Consider the following 16461-nt stretch of genomic DNA (forward strand, 5'->3'; position numbering starts at 1 on the left):
CATGTGCACGGCACCTTGGAGGGCGGCATCACGGGCTATAAACATGAGCCAGGGGAGCAGGGGATTTGTTCCAATGTTTTGCTGAAGTCAAACAGCAATTCCTGACCAGACAGAGAAATGGAAGGTGTGGCAAACCTGCTCTTCCCTATCCAGTGCTGAGCTGAAACTGATACATGCTCATAACAGGGTAGGGGCTCTCCTACCTACCCCTCATGGGCTGTCACATGTTCCCACAGCAGCAGCAAGGCAATCACATTCCTCCTTCTCTCTCATGCACACTGATTAAAATCATGCTCATCACAAGTGCCTCAGCTTGAGCACCCAGCCCTTTAATTGCTGCAATGAAGGATATGAATGTAGCCTATTCTGAGGCCAGCAAAGCAGAAAATTAGCATTTAGCATGAAAATGATACCACTGCATTATTACCAGTGGAAAGCAAACAACACAACCAGCCAGGCTGCCTCTTTCCTTCCCTACCTGCATGCTTGGGCTCATCCAGTGCTGCAACAGCCCCACTGCTTTCCATGCACGTGGGGCCTGTCCCTCTGGGACTGCCACCAGGAGACAGGCAGGGGCTGCAAGGTGGCATCTGCTTGCTGACTCTGAGCTTTTGATGAAGCAGGTTTATAAACTCCTGGTGAAATAATCCTCCCTCAGATGTCAAAATGCCACATTAGCTGCTGCATTGATTCCTGCGGTATTTACAGAGCAGAAGAATGCAGCAGCAAGTGGGAGTGAGGCTGGAGGGAAGAAACCTGCACCCCTGGTGTGTCCTGTCCCTCAAGGTCAATCATCCATAGGAAGCCAGGAGTCAGATCTTCTTCTCCAGACCCTTAGATCTCTCCATCATTTATGCAAATTCCCCTCAGGCCCTCTCACCTCTTTATTACCTAGGCTGGTTGGACACAAATAAACATTAAAATGCTGTGTCCACAGAAGCCTAAAAGGAAAGGCTGTTTTTTTGCCAGTCAGGCTGGGATGGAGCCATCATCTGGTAGACAATAACTAACCTTCCAAATCTGTGAGCAGTGCAAGGGTGACTGCCATGCTTTCCCACCCCAGCCAGGGCTGTGCACACTGGTGGTTTCTACTGCAGGGAGGGCTGCCGTTTCCCTGGCCTCCCAATGTAGGTGCCTGAAAATCCTTGCCAAAAAGGGAGAGTATTTCAACATGTTTTGACATGGATCTGTGACCTCTTTGTGTTCCTGAGCAAATGGATGATGCTGAAGTGCCAGAGTTTCAGCTCTGATTAGCAGATGGAGTAACAATTTACACAGCATGAGGAGGGTCCTGCTGGTGCCCAACAGTGCAAGTGCACACACACAAACACGCACATGGGGGCTCCCACAGCCCCAGGTCCCCTCATGCCCATGCCATGATCAGCTCAGCTCCCTGCCACCCCAGTGCCCTCTTTCTCCTGCCCACAGAGGCAGGTGGGACTGGCACAGGCTGCAGCCCAGCTGTGCCCAGCCCCTCGGGCTGCCACGCTTTGAGGCTGCCCCTTGTCCCAGGGTACATGGCTGGGTGGGGCTCACTGCCCTGGGGTGTGCAGAGACCTTTGCCACTCGTTACAGACAGTGCTGCCCAGACATTGCCTGTCTGAGAGCTGTGGGCTCTGCTGGTGAGCAGTGTCCCGAGTCAGCAGTTTGGGCTGCTTTAATATATCCTTGAAAAAAGAGACCAGTGGGAGATCTGTTTATGAGCCACAACCACCCTGAAACAAGTATATGCCTGCGCCCACGCATATACACAAAGCAGCAGTGACTATGGAAGCATATGAATAAATATTGAGCAGACACCAAGGGATTTTCAGAATAGTCTCTCTGGTTTTTTTTTTATTCAATGCCATGTTGTTTGTTGTTGGCTGCTTTTTTTTTTTTTTTTACCTTCCTGATTTATTTCTTATGCCTGGGCTTACAATAACAGCAGAAACTAATCAGTGGCCAATGATGATTAACAGTCTCACATGTTATTAACTCTACATTCAGGGTAAGGTAATTTCAAAGAAATTACCAAAAAATATTAGTGTACAGGGAGGATGGGGTAGTTGTATGTATGTAGAGGGATTATACACACAAAAGCAGATCTTTTATCCATACCACCCCATTTACACTGCACTCAGCTCTTCTTCTTAGAAATATCTATTATTAACTAGAATATGTGTGTGGATCATCTTGAAATGAACCCTTCATGTGATTCAGATAAGGAGGCGAGAAAAGAAGTGTGTAAGTGAAAAAATAAATTCACTGTGTTGGTGAAGTAATTGAAAGGAGAAATGGGATCACCCACTTTCATTGTTATCCCAGCAATTATTAGATGCAGCTGAGGATGACAGTGGTAGTTTTAGAGGAAAGGTGGTGCTTTATCCACCTGGTGCTTTATCTCCAAAGCTGTGATAGCTCAAAAGCAAGTCTTAGACCAAGGACTTGTGGGGTAATGAAAATGTTTGCCAGTGCATGGACCACGTACCTTGAGTTCTTGCATGACGCTTCTCCTCCTTGTGTGTGGGTGGCTCTCTTCTAGACAGGCACTTTTCAATTTAAGAGCAAATCTTGGATTAAAGACGTTTCACTAAAATATAGTTTCTCCTCAGACTGGCATCCACAGAGCCCATGGTATCACTGATCATTTGTTTTGAAGCAGCATCTTAGCCTCTCTGAGTGTTTCTAGTGAAGGAAGAGTGGCTGCCCTGCCTGCTTGTGCTGGTGGCTGCTTTTTGAAGATACTCTGACAGACTTTGTGAAGGAACAGTGCTATTTCCCTTAGCAGCATAAGAAATAGAAGAACAGAAAGAAAGTTTTGGCAGCAGAACTATGAAAAATCCTACCTCAGTGTGGTCAGCACAAGCAGGCAACTTACAGTTCAAAAATTTCATCCAGGATGAGTCAGCTGGAGGAAAGAAAGGGGAAGGCCTGCAGGAAGAGCTGCTTCATTTGCGTTGTGCACTATGTGCACTCACACTGCCCCAGCAACCAGAAGCAGAACAGAACAAAATAACAAAACACAGCTGCAGCATCTTTCAGAGTTCTCCAAAATAATGCAGGTAGTTAAAGCAGCATTAGACAGAAGGTTAAAGTGCCCTGGTCTCTGAAAATGTCCTTGGAAAAACAGTACCTCTCCCTCTGCTATCATTCTGCTCTGTGGACCGTGAGACAAAGGGAGAGTCGTATCTGTCGACTTTGGTGACTACAGACAAAACCACTAAGGAAAAAGATTTGTATTCCTCTGTGTCCACAGCACTGCACAGCAAAGGGGGAGTGTGAGCTGGAGCCTGCTGTGCTTTTCATGGCAACAGCCCAGCTGCTCATGGGAGCAACTGCAGGAGGTGTGGAGTCCTCCCTGCACTTACTGATGCCATGGGCATGAAAGATGCTCAGCAGCGCTGCTGAAACGCAAAGCAAGGCTGAGAATGAACCCTACGGACAGCTCATCTTCACAACCCCATCGCTGGCATGAGGGGAAGGGCAGATTGTTAGTGCTTATTGCTGCAGCTGATGCTGGAGCAAAAGCAGAGGTGTGCTGCAAACCAGCGTCTGGGATGCTGGTTTTGGTGGGGGGGAGAGCTCCTTCCCTGCAAACTGAGCACATCTGCTCTAGAAGTGGCTGGGAGGCATAAATATTGGATAGCAGATTGCCAGCTCCAGCTCCTGTGTGGCAGGATCTCAGGAAATGTAAACAGGGCTTGGAAATATGCAGAAGAAGGAAAAAGTGCAAGAGAAGAAATATATATATATCTAAATGAGGTGGAAGAAATGAGTGATAACTCGAAGATATGGAGATAGTGAGTTCCTACTGGAAACCAGTCCCTAGCAAGGAACAAAAACAACATGGAAAAAAGGAGAAGCAAGGCAGATCTCATAAAGTATTCGTGAAGAGCAGGGAAGGGAGGCACTTGGAAAGTCAGGTCACATATAGATAAACTGAACTGGGTGGCAGACATCCAGGTGCCTGACTTTGCAAGGTACCAAGCTCTTCCTATGAGGTTCACTGTGTTTTGTATCACAGCTAGTTAAAAAATCCAGAGGGTTTAATTTTTCCTCCTCTGTGAAATTCTTGTGATGAACCCAAGTGAATCCAAGCCACTTACCTCCATATCTTCCATAATAAATGTTGAGTTTTTAGTTACATTGGCTAAAAATAAATCTCTGTTTCTGATCCAGTGTTAGGACAACTTTTGCTCTCATTGTACAGTGGGTGTGCAGGGCATATTTCCTGCAGGCACCTCACTGCCTGGGACCCATCTTCAGTGCCTCATCAGGTGGACAGCTGGCCTGGGGTCTTGAGGATTCAGTCACCAGTGACCAACCAGGCCACAATGCCTGTGTGATGCCCTTTGGAAGCATTTTGAATGTGAGAGCCATTTTGGTGGGAAAAATACAAAATTCCTTGAAAGGCTTCAAGGTTTTCTGCTTTATGTTTCTTCTATTTCAAAAATAATTTTCCTGCTCAATAATGTTTTCAGTTCCTCCCCTCCCACCAAGTCCTGCTCAGCTCATTAGAATTTCACAGAGGGCTGGAGGTGTGCAGTCCTTAACACAGGCCTCACAAAAAACTTTCAAAACAAAACAAAACCCCTAAACTCCAAATGAACAAAAGAGAGCAATATCAGGCTAATGACAGCAGAGAGCACCCTGGCAGGAATTGCCTGTAGTACAGTCCCTTGTGGGAAGTGGTGAGTATTAGAGGCTGAATAAATGCCGGGCAAATCCTAAGGTGTCCTCAGGTGTTGTCTGGGAGGTGGGTGGGTGATGACAGAGGTTTTGTGTGCAGGCAGGCAGGCAAAGCTGGGGAAGGCAGCTCTCGCCAGGAGAAGCTGCACAACCTGAAGCACTGCAGAAATCCCCAGGAAAAACCACAAAGTTCTTGCTGGGGCTTAGTGTTCTGCCTCCTCTTTGGGAAGGATAGATGTTTTCTGCTTCTTTGAAACAGTTAGTAAATAATTAAAAGAAAGAGACAAAATATTCTTTAAGGATAATCTAGCCTTCTGTTTCCATGGCAACCTCCTTCCTAAGCCAGAAGCCTTTTGCTCCAGTCATAGAGGGGAGGGTGAAAGCCCTTTTGCAAGGAGGTGGGTGAGGGGGCATGACCCTGCTGGGACGTGAAGGGGAGACATCCTGCAGAGCAGAAGGACTGCCATAAACCCCAAACCACAGGAGAAACAAAGATGTCACTTCCAGGGACAACCAGGAATAAGCCTAGAGGTATCCATCCAAGGGGCTGCAGTCACCCCATGAGGTCACCACCACCATGTTTTTATCCTTCTTCCCTCCTAGCTATCCCAAGTGCAGGCCATGTTTCTCTCATGATCAAATATTGGGGTAATTTCTAGCACTCTACCAATCTCTAATGTCTCTCCCATTGCTCAGTTGAGACATTTCACAGCCCATACAACTGCCAGGACAGCTTGGAGTCCCACTTCTGTGTTCTCTTATGACAAACTTCCAAGAAACATTCTGTGCATTGAAGTGTCTGGGGTTTGGATGGGTTTCAACTCTTTGGGTTTTCTGGTAAACCCTGCCTCTGGCTTCAAAGCAGCTCTGGGTTTGGGTCGAAGCCTTGTGCAACCCAAGTTCATGGTTCAGCCATTTAGGGACTGACTTCCTTCCCTGAGGATGTGAAACCATATGTCGTGTCCCTCCTCTCTGCCCACAGGACAGCGAGCAGGGGCAACTCACTCAAAGAACCACCAGTGCAAAAAAAGCATTTAAAGACCCTTATTATTGCTTTAATAAATCTGTATTTGCATCTTTCTGCAAGGACAAGGACCCAGGCTCTCCTGTCCCCTACTCACAGGTCTGACCTCCCTGCAGTCAGCATGCACACTTGCAACAGAGCAAATGAATTAAGTCCCCACAGTAATCATCCTTTTCCTGGCTGCTGGCCCCAAGTGATGTGCTCACTGTTTACAACCCTGGTTTGTAAGATGCAGCAGCTGCTTTAAAGTCAGGTCACAATAAAATCAGAATATCTTTTGTGCTGCCCTCTTCACAATGCTTCACATGCCAGCTGGGAGACCTCTGGGGGAGCTGCAGAGGCCCTCTTGGTCTGATGGAAAAAAATGGGACAGGGAGCCCTGCTCCTTCTCCTCAGTACTCTAAACATTTGTCTCCATTAGGCTGCTATCATCTCCCTGCTGCCCTTCCCAGTCTGTCTTCTCTGACACACCTGAGTGGAATATCCCTGGGGTGGGACATGACATCCAAAATCCTTTGTTCCCCTTGGGTGGTTGGGTTTTCCTACCCACTTGCAAATCTGGGAAGGGCACAAAGCCTTAGAGTTGCTTCAGGAGGAGATCCAGGCTGGCCCTGCCAGGAAGGAGACTTGCGCAGTTGTACCACTGGAAAAGCAAGGAGGGCTGCAGCCTCTGGAAGCCTTGTTGCAACCATGCTGGGAGAGGATGATGCTGAACAGAATCCTGGATCCTGAGGCAGGTCATGGTTTGAGGGTCGCTCTGCCCTCACTCTCCAAAATCCTCCCCACTCCCACTGCCCTGCAAGGCAGACACAAGGAGAGCTGCAGCTCTCCCTGTCCCTCTCACCCATCTCTCCAGCTGGTGAGCCAGTTGGCCTGGGCACAGCACACATCAGCATCCTCACAATGCCATGCACACACAAACACACACACACTTTCCAATCAATATTCGCTGCTCTCCATGCCCATGGCTGGCACTGATTAGGACTCTGGTCCCAGCTACACTGATGCAAACCAGGAAAATGCCGGAGGATGATGCTAGGGAGGAGACAACCACCACTGAGCTGAGGATGTCCTTGCAGGGTCTTCCCACTGGAACTTGGAACAGGGTTAGCCCTCAGTCAAGGGACAGACTGTGTTTTATGTTGTTGAAGCCCCCTTTGCTTTTATGTCTTTTCTAATATTCTAGGTTTTGTATTCTTTTAATATATATAGCTATAGATACAAAAATAACAGATAGGTTTCTCTAGGGATAATTTTTGCACCTTTGGGCTTCTAAAATATAATATCACAATTACTGCAAATAAAAGGGGGAAAAGTTCAATTTCCTCTCCCCTTTTTACATCCCCCTTCCCTTCCAGCCTACTTCTCCCACTTCAAATATCCCCATGAGCCTTGCAAATTTTTTCCCTTTGTAATTTTCCTTCTTTGGAAAATGAAAAAACCAAATCCACAAAACAACAACAAAAATAAGCCATGTAGCCTCCATCTCTCCTTCTATGAGCATGCCCGCTGTGTTCACACATTCCCTTCAAAGCAAGGCTTTTCACCTCAAAACGTTTCCCTGTGGTCCATGGCTATTTGCTTTTCTCTGTTGCTGGGGCCAGATTTTCACCTGCTGTAAATCAGCATGAATTCACCTCAAGCCAGAACTCTGCTGCTTTACACCAACAGCATGTTTTGCCAATTTACGCTCATCCTGAAGATCTGGCCCACAATTTTTAACCTTGGAAATGGAAGCATGGACAATAAAGAAGTTCCCAGAAACACACCAGGCAAGCCCCAGATGCTCTTCTCTTGCTGCTTACCCCTGCTTCCCTTCACCCCACTCTCACAGTTTGGTGTAGCAGCTCCCTCAGGCCCCCCATTCTCTTGTTCCTCCTTAGCACTTTCTGGAATTCATAATCTCTCAGTAAAAAAAATAAATAAATCGATCTCTCTATATATGTATATGTATATAACTGAACAGCTGCCACGTAGCAGTCACCTGGCTGGAGGGTCCTGTCCCTGCCAGCCCCATGGCCTTTTCTTGTCACTATAGTCTCTGGGGTCATGGCCCAGGTCTTGCCCTCAGGCAGGACTGTTCCCGTATTGCTTGCACTCTCCCACACCTCTGAGGTACGGTACCAGAATATTTATTTTATATATATATATCTATATATATATATATATTTACGTATATATATATATATTTATAATTTTTTGTTTGCCTGTTTTCTTTTTCTTGCAAATCCTTTGGAATTGCTGCCAAGGAGAAGCTAGTGAAACATGCTCCCCATGCCAGCGGCCGAATGCTCCCTCCCTGCACCTCAGGGACCCTCATCTGTTCCTCTTGCTGACTCCGTCCCCCAGCTCCAGCTCGGAAGGGAGCGGGGAGCTGCGGCCCCCTGTCCCCAGTCTGCCGGGGCCACCCGGCTCCTCTCCTTCCCTGGCCGAGGGGGTGTCCTTGCAGAAGTCCGTCACCCAGGAGGGCATCGAGAGGAAGCCCCGAGGGTCGACGGTGTAGAAGGGCTTGGCGTGGTGGGCGGCGGGGCGGCGGGGCGAGGGGCTGGCCTGCAGGCTGCTGGTGCTGCTGCACTTCTTCACCAGCCTCAGCGCCGGCGGCGGCGGCGAGAAGAGCGAGGTCAGCGAGAGGCTGCTGAGCGTCTCCGAGGGCTCGCTGTTGTTGCCCCCGCCGCGCAGGCTGCTGCCCGCCCCCTCCTCGTCCGAAGGGTCCATGGAGTCGTGGTGGGTGCAGCCGGGGCTGGTGCTGCCGCCGCTGCTGTGGCTGCGCTGGTGGCGGCACAGGCTCCGCAGGTTGAAGAGCCCGCGGCCCCGCAGGCTCCGGCGGCGGGAGGCGGGGGACAGGGCCGCTGCCAGGGGTCTTTGGGTGCCCGGCGCCGGCACGGGGCACAGGGCCACCGGCAGGGCCAGGGCGCAGTGCGGAGAGTCGCTGAGGTTGAGGCTGGTGTCCTCCAGCGTGGTCTGCAGGCTGCCGGCCGAGCTGCTGCTCCGGCTGTCCAGCGACGTGTCGCTCTCGGGGGGCTGGGGAGCGGAGCACGAAAACACAGTGCTCAGGAAGGAGATGGGCAAGAGACTTTGCCTTATTGGTAAAGGGGTACTTTGAGGTGTGAAAACAAGCCACCATTACAGAAAGGGGGAAAACTCTATTCCTCTCTTCTTTCCGTGGGAAGGGAGCCATAAACCAACCAGTGCTTCAAAGCACTAGCCGTGCAGCCTGCCATGGGATTTCTTTCTGGGCAAGGAGGAGCAAAGGATTCAGGATGAATCTACCCTCCCACAAGAAGTGCTCCACCAGAGGGAAGGGATGCTGTGTCTGAGCCCTGCAGCACCCACCACTGCTCTCCCTGAGCACTGATGGTCCAGGAGGCACCAGAGCAAAGGTTCCCTGTGGGTCCTCCCTCATGGCTTGCCTATAAACCTGCCACACACATGGGGACACATCTGTCAGGTGCACAGGAATCAAGGAGCTTCTGTGCAGACCTCCTCTCATTTAAAAAAATCAGCAGTATCTGGGGAGAGAAAAGAGGCCCCATGGGTCTTTTGACCAGCACTAGCAGGAGCTACCCTTGCATTTAGGGTACAAAGGCGCAGTCTTAATTTCCTTGTATCAGGGCTCATCTAGTGAAGCTGCATTTTAGTTGTTTCTAGGAAATTGGTCTGCACTGTGTGATCCATCACTGGGACACTGCACTGGGATTGATGCATGTAGGACTGGAAGCAGTCTCCTGAAGCAGTCTCCATAGATATTCAACACAGTCTGTGTAAAATAATCAGAAGTTTACTAATTTCTCCTTTACAACAATTCAGTACTTTTGTCCCAGTGGTGTGCCAGCTCCAGGGCTCTACCTCTTTTGTGTCAATTTTAGCAGAGGTTTCAACACTGCAACGACTCAATCTCAGACCAAGGCTAAATTTATCCTTGGTGAATTTATACACATTTGTATTGCGCCAACAGTGTCTGTCATATATAGCTGAATAACACCTGATTTTATTTTTTCAGTTTGTCTGGAACAGAGTGCCCCTGTTCATGAAATATCTTCCAAGAACAATAACAGGGATTTCTACTGGGCTTTAATCTCTGCACTTCAGAGACACCTGACATCCCCCCAGTGCTTGTATTCTTCTCTTTTGTTAGAGAGACATAGCTGCCTTTTCAGAAAGAGATGGCACCTTTCTGGGGCGTGAGAGTTAAGTGGGCAGTGCAAAACAGTGAGCTTAGGGACACAGTGTGTGGATGGGCACTCAGGGATGTGGAGGATGCAGCTGTTCCAAGAGAGAAGGAGCATGATTTGGAGTCACAGTGTTAAGGGGACCTGAGGAGGCTGTGCAGCTGTCACCTCCTTGGCCCACACCATGGCTGCTGTGCATACAGGTGTCTGCAGCACACCCAGAGCCAGGGAGCCAGGGGGGAGCTACAGAGTGATGTGATTTAATCTTCATGTGGGGCCCACTGCAGCTGTCAAACTATTTGTTGATCCAAAGCAGAAGAACAAATGACTTCATGGGGTGAGAGCTATCCAAGACCACTTTGCTGTACTACCCTCTCTCCTCCCCTACCCTTCTGTATTCTGCAGTCCACTGAGCTCCTCCTACAGACCCAGGTTATCCAGGCTACCCAGCCTGCGAGCACAGCTGCCTCTCTCCTTCCTCTGCCCTCCTCCTTCTTCAGCCCCCTCTTGTTTGGGTGGGATGTGAAAATTGAGTTTTCCTAGCAGACAGGAGCAGGGTTCCTCACCTGATGGAGAAGTGAGCAGTTCACACCTGGAGATCTCAGTGACGCCCACGAGCCTTGCAGAGAGATCTTAGGAAGGTTGTGTGGACATGAGACTTCCTCAGGCCCTGTTTGGGTGGCAGAGATGGCTGGGTGGAAAAATTCTGTTGGCACAGGTAACAGAGGGGAAGATGCACCTGGAGAGAAGGGGCTGGGAGGGACTGACAGCATCAAAAGAAAAGGGAGGAGAACAGAAATAGAAGAAAAAAAAAGTTGAAGAGTCCTCTGATTTTATTTTGTGCCTTTGCTGCTATTGCACTGAGCAAAGTCTCAGATCCAGTGAACAAAGGATATTCAGGAACATGCACTCCTGGCCAAGAAGCCTCAGTCTGGTGTTCAGACTAAGGATTCCACTTTTTGCACAAAAACCTGCACCAGATCAGGCAGGCCTAACACAGCTCAGAGCCCTAAGGTAACAGGCCAGCTCTGCTGTTGCTCTCACAGAGAAATGCTGAGCTATATTGCCTTGATTCAAGTATGTATTGCTGCCAGAGGACATTCATCCCAGATCCTAGCAATGCAAGGGATGAAGGGAGAAAAATTAAATGGTGGTTTGGGAAAGCTGGGGACCACAGGAGACCAGGGCATGCTCAAGAGTAGAACTGGAGCACTTCCACCAAGGGCAGACATGTGTTATGTGTTCCCTGAACCTTTACTTGGTCTCAGGGGGCAGCAGAGTTTTTCTGTGCTGAGTGAGCACAGTTCATCCAGCTGGCATGTCAGGAGAATCTGTCCCCACTTTCTTCTGACTGTGCACTGCTGCAAATGGAGATCAGCACTGTCACAGTATTGCACAGTCATGTGTGAGGGAAGATATAAAAACTAGCAACAAAAATGAAGGAACTGCTCCTCCCCCCATTCCTGAAGCAAATTAACAAGCTGAAAGCTAAATCTTGGTTAGTGTAACCCCAAGTCATATTAACTCTCCCCCTGGCAGAGGGAAAGCAGGAGAAAATCAGAGCTGAGCCAACCCACAGTTTCAGCAGACCTGGAGAATGAGAGCCTTGCTCACCTTTGCTACTTTCATGCTTTAGCCAAGACTGAACTGAGTCAAAAGGTATATTCTCCATTTCACACAGGTAACTCTCTGGGTTTGTAGAGCCATCCTCACTGGATGCTGGAAGCAGGCATTCCCCCAGATTGTCTGCCCCAGTGGAGTCAGGGTTGTCCTGGCCATCCTGCTAGAAAAAATAAGCGAGGACAAAGTGAAATTTAATGGAAGATGATCAAGCAGACTTTTCAATGCCTCAAGAAGAAGATTCTGATAATAACTTCAACCTAGCTAAGAGATGCTCAATTTTCCAGCCCAAATCGCCTTTTGACTAATTCAGAGGAAGTTACTAACAGTAGTGAAGAGAACTTTCAAATACATGTATTCTTTTGTTCTCCTCAAATCCTACTCCACAGTATGTCTCTATGGAGAAGCTCTTGAAAAATGACCAGAATTATATTGCTCAGCAGGGACACCTGGATGAATACAGAACACCTGAAATGAGCAGGGGCATAAGTACAGCACAGGGTGTAGGATGCCATGGCTGACTGAGGCTAACCTTGATCTCCTTAGGATTCAGCTGAGCAGTGTTTTGATTGTCTGACTCATCTCCTAGAAGGATGGAAGAGGACTTGTCTGAGTTGAGGGATAATGCTTCCATTTCAGCCAGCTGGACCTGCAGGAAGGGAAAGGAGCTGTCACAGGTCATGCCTGGAATCCACATTTCAAGCAGTCACACTGTTGATGGTGGATAAGTGAGAGCCTGTAGACCCAAAATCAATTTTAGGTTATATTCCTTGGATATATCAGGAGCTGCCTAACCCATAGCTGGGCTGGGCAGGAGAATTCACTTTTAAAGAAAGGTTGAATATATGATCTGCAAGCAGGCTGCTACCAGTCCATGCTCCTCTAGTGCCAGAATTGGAGGAATGAGTCCTGTGTCTGTCAGAGCGGTACAGCTGGCCCAAGGCCCTGCAAATAAAGCCAGGCAGGCAGAGGGGTCCCTCAGGCTGGTGACAGGGCAGCTGGCTCTGCTGAGCGATAAGGAGTGGACCCTTCTTTCTGAAGGCACCACAGACAGCCCTGCTTAAACATGAAGGTGCTTTCATTCCAGGGAAAGTCATGCCTTTTGCAATCCATGCCAGTATCATGCTTTTCATATTCTCTTACCTTCATTACTGAAACCCTGTTCCTCTCCAGCTTTCCTGCATCTTGCCTTTCCCCTCTCCTCTAACCTACCCAAGATCTTACCTAACACCGTCTTCCATTCTGTTCTCCATCTCTGAACTCAGTCCCCTCCCACACACCCACACTTGAGCTCTGCTTTCTGAAAGCAAGTCTGACCACTGCATTTCTCTCATTCTTGTGCTTCAGCTTTGCTCCAGTCCCATGCCTGACCTTGCTTCATCTTTTGGCCTGTTTCATACCACCCTCTCCCATCCTTTTTTCCTCCCTTCTGCTTGACAACTGTTTCTCACAATGCCTGAAAAGCATCTTTTTCTACCAGCCTAAGCAGTTAATCTGTCCCTCCTGTGCTTGGATTTCCATCACTGGTCTCTGGAGTGCCAGAAGTTTGCACCACCAGCAGCTAAGTCTTGAGAGCTGTATTCTGGGTTGTCTCAGTCGGGACAGCTTCTGGCCATGTGTTTGTGTTTGCAAGAGGCAGCTACAGCTCTTGCACCATGACAGCAGGTGAAACATTTGGAGAGATGACTTTCAAGCTGGAAGTTTAGTGGCTTCTGACAATGCCAGAGACGGGAAGAGGTCTCCATCTGAGGGATAATGCACTTTAAACAAACAGAATGAAAACCTGAAGCTGGATTTAAATAAAGTGCACAAATGACATCCTTGTTTGAGGTGTTATTCTGACACAGGAACATGGTGCTGTTCAACCATGGAGAGGGCCCAAAACCAACATCTGCTCCTCAGAGCGCGAACACACAGAGAGCCCACAATGAACTTATGCCAGGGATGCTACACGGGCACCAGTCAGCAACAACTCCTGCAGAGAAGCACAGTCTTCACTCATGCCACTTAATGTGTGTACTCATCTATTACTCTCCCAAGTGCCTGCTACACCAAAGCAGCCTTACAGCTGTGCTTGTAGAGACGCGAGCATGACATGTGGTAGCATCTGTGACTACCTTTGCCATCCATAAAGAAGGATTTCAACAAAAGCCAGAACAGCCTTTTTGTCACTGAACCACTTGCTTGAAAATTCTGACCACCCTGAGATCTACATAAAACCCGCAGTCAACAATGTCATAACCTAAATAAACTGCAGGTGTGAAAACATATTTCACTGGTGCTCACTGACAAACTCCTATGTGGCTAAACACACTTCAGACATCCATGTACAGAAGTCTGTCAACCATCCCAAGAGTGAAAGGATAGAAATGGCAAGAGAAGAGTTTAGCACCATGAAAAAAGGAGGTTCTGATCTTTTTGCTTCCCTTACAGCAGAATATTTTTAAATCTGCTGACTAAAGATGAGGAACAAAAAGACAATTTTAATTGCAGTGAGGAAGAAAGGGCTGTTGAATAGATCCCAATCCATGAAACCTGCCAGGAGCATCAGCCTGAGATACTGAACAATGCACACACATCCCTTAGAAAACAACTACTTGCAGATATATCTTTAGGAACAGACCCACGATCACAACAATCCTTCATTGTACAAATAATTGGTTTGAAAATTAAGTATCAGGAGCATAATTGGGAAAACCACTGAGCACTTCTGCTCAATGACACAAAAAGCTTAGCACATATTAACATTAAATGCTGTGTCCATCTGCTGTGCTCATCATCTTGGTGAATTGAACTACCAATGAAATTGGAGGGGACATTTCTACCTAATATGTGATTTTTGTCAGAAGGGTGGTTTAAGGCTGATTGGGTGGACAGTAAGCATATTGGTTTTTTCTAACACACACACACTTAAGAGCACTGGATAAATAGTTTTGCCTATATAAATTGCTGTCAATTGCTTCTGGGACTGTACAATTCAGTTTGTGTACAATGCTCATTTGGGTATGTTGATGTACCAGAGTACAGTATAATTTAATGACTCTGTGCATTGGTGATGTTAGCTATGACTCCATGTAGTGATTTACCATTTAAATTTCCTCAATTTCTTTTTTCTACTTTGAAAGTTGATGAGAACATCATGGTCAGTCCTGGCTTAAAATCCTAAGGTATCATTTTGACTCATATAATCCAAAATAAAGCATCTGTATTTTATTACTAAACCCGTTCTTGCATAGGTAAGTTCTTTTCAATTCCACATTTTAGATGTATTGAAATATCATTTTTGAAAGTAATTTATGGCTCCATAACACCTATTAGAAAGTATGATCTAAGAATAATTTTTCAGTTGTGATAATTACATCAAATTCTTTGCTCTGGCTGTGGGTTGCATTTGAAGATTTTGCTAATCTAGCTTCTTTGCTGGAAAGGTAAGAAAATGGGTTGTTGTCTTCACTCGTAGGCGGGATACTGAAGACTATCTGTGTGGTTTTCAAATGTACCAAACTAGCTGCAAATGACTTGGGGGCAATCATTCTGGACTGCCTTAGACCTCATTTGCTGAGAAAGCTGAGCACCAATTGCTGAACATAAAGACTTAAGCAAAGCAGTGAAAATTGCAGTTAATTGAAAACTAGTTATTTGGTTGCATTAATGCAGAATTCATTTGCAAAGTGTCTCAATAAGGATAAACTACAGCAATATTTGCATTTTGATAGTTTCAAAAGGAAGCAATGGGGAAAAGCAGACAGCTGAGAAGCTGAAAAAATATCAGAGCATCAGAACTAGGCATCAGAGAGCAAAAAAAATATTGCTTTCTTCAAACATGCATAGAATGATCTGCCAGTAAGAGCTCCTTCCCCAAGTTTCCCTTGTTTCTTTATAAGCTATAACAACATATCCAGTCAGTTACCGGGAAAGAGAGGGTGAAGTTTGCCACTGATGTACCAATTTCAGAAGAGCCACACTACTGCTACAGGTCTGACCACACAAAATCAGAGCACCTACATACAATAAAATTATTTCAGAACCAAATTAGTTCTGCTACTCACCTAACTCTTCCCAGACTATTTTGCTCCTCCTATTTTTTCTCAACCTGAAAAGACTAATTGCTTAGGAAGGAGTTTTCCAAAGCCTCTACCAACTTTAGTAGCTCAATAAGCCATTTAGTCCTGCTCTTAGCCAACAATCCATTTGTCAGCTAACAAACTTTTTCAGTGGGCTCACTTTTATTTCGTTTTTGCTCAAACTAATGAACTGGTTTTCAACACAAACCAATCCTTGCTCAAAAACTCTATTCAACAAAGCATTTAAACATGTGCTTAACTGATTGGCCTCAATAGGGAATAAGCAAGCACATGCTTAAAATGAGGACAAAACACAACCTTGAATCTCCCACTGAATTGCTCCTGAGTGGTCTCATTGGGGTGAGATCCTTACAGTCCTCTATCCAATGTGAGCCTGAACCTAGACTTTTCTTGCAGAATTGAACACAACAAGAGCTGCCAAGGGATGCCTTCACAGTCATTTCTCTACAGGTCATTCAGTCCCTCCTGACACGAGTCCTGTCACATCTCACTTTTCCACCACCTCAAACATCCACGTGTGGCTGAGGAGGGCAGGCCTGTACTAGAGGCAGTACCAGCACTTCACAACAGATAACAAACACAGGTCCACAAGCTCTACTGTCTACACAATCTACAGCGAGGAGCACACATGGGACGACCTGCGGGCCCGTGGGTGTGCAGGTCTGGGGGGAAGAGTCCCCTCACACATCCTCGTACGCAGGTTACCTCTTGCTTGTCATGGTTACACTTCTCGCACATGGCCGGCGAGGAGTAATGATGGAAGACGGAGCCCGATAGGTTATCGATGATCATTAACTCCCCGTCGAAGGAGTCCTTAATAATTAAAGAGACACTGTCCAGCCATAAGTTCTCCTAGGGGACAAGAAAGGGGGGAGGATGGGAGAGATCATTT

At 47.3% G+C, this 16461-nt stretch overlaps 1 protein-coding gene across 6 annotated transcripts in view; it reads right to left on the reverse strand.

Annotated features, from left to right (window-relative positions):
• Positions 1 to 5704: 5704 nt before the first annotated feature.
• The window catches only part of CACNA1I (calcium voltage-gated channel subunit alpha1 I), a 163141-nt gene continuing 152384 nt past the window's right edge, over positions 5705 to 16461 (reverse strand). For 4 of the 6 annotated variants that reach the window (XM_064702363.1, XM_064702362.1, XM_064702361.1 and 1 more), the window contains 5 exons: positions 16275 to 16421; positions 12017 to 12133; positions 11479 to 11647; positions 10431 to 10627; positions 5705 to 8716 (listed from right to left, as the gene is read on the reverse strand). In XM_064702363.1, the coding sequence (XP_064558433.1) occupies positions 8012 to 8716; positions 10431 to 10627; positions 11479 to 11647; positions 12017 to 12133; positions 16275 to 16421 (1335 nt within the window). In that variant the 3' untranslated portion in view covers positions 5705 to 8011. The remainder of the gene's footprint in view (positions 8717 to 10430; positions 10628 to 11478; positions 11648 to 12016; positions 12134 to 16274; positions 16422 to 16461) is intronic. The other 2 variants (XM_064702364.1, XM_064702366.1) reach the window with 2 other exon arrangements.

This window comes from Zonotrichia leucophrys, chromosome 1A, assembly GCF_028769735.1.
Source record: "Zonotrichia leucophrys gambelii isolate GWCS_2022_RI chromosome 1A, RI_Zleu_2.0, whole genome shotgun sequence".
In the NCBI taxonomy this organism is placed as follows: domain Eukaryota; kingdom Metazoa; phylum Chordata; class Aves; order Passeriformes; family Passerellidae; genus Zonotrichia; species Zonotrichia leucophrys.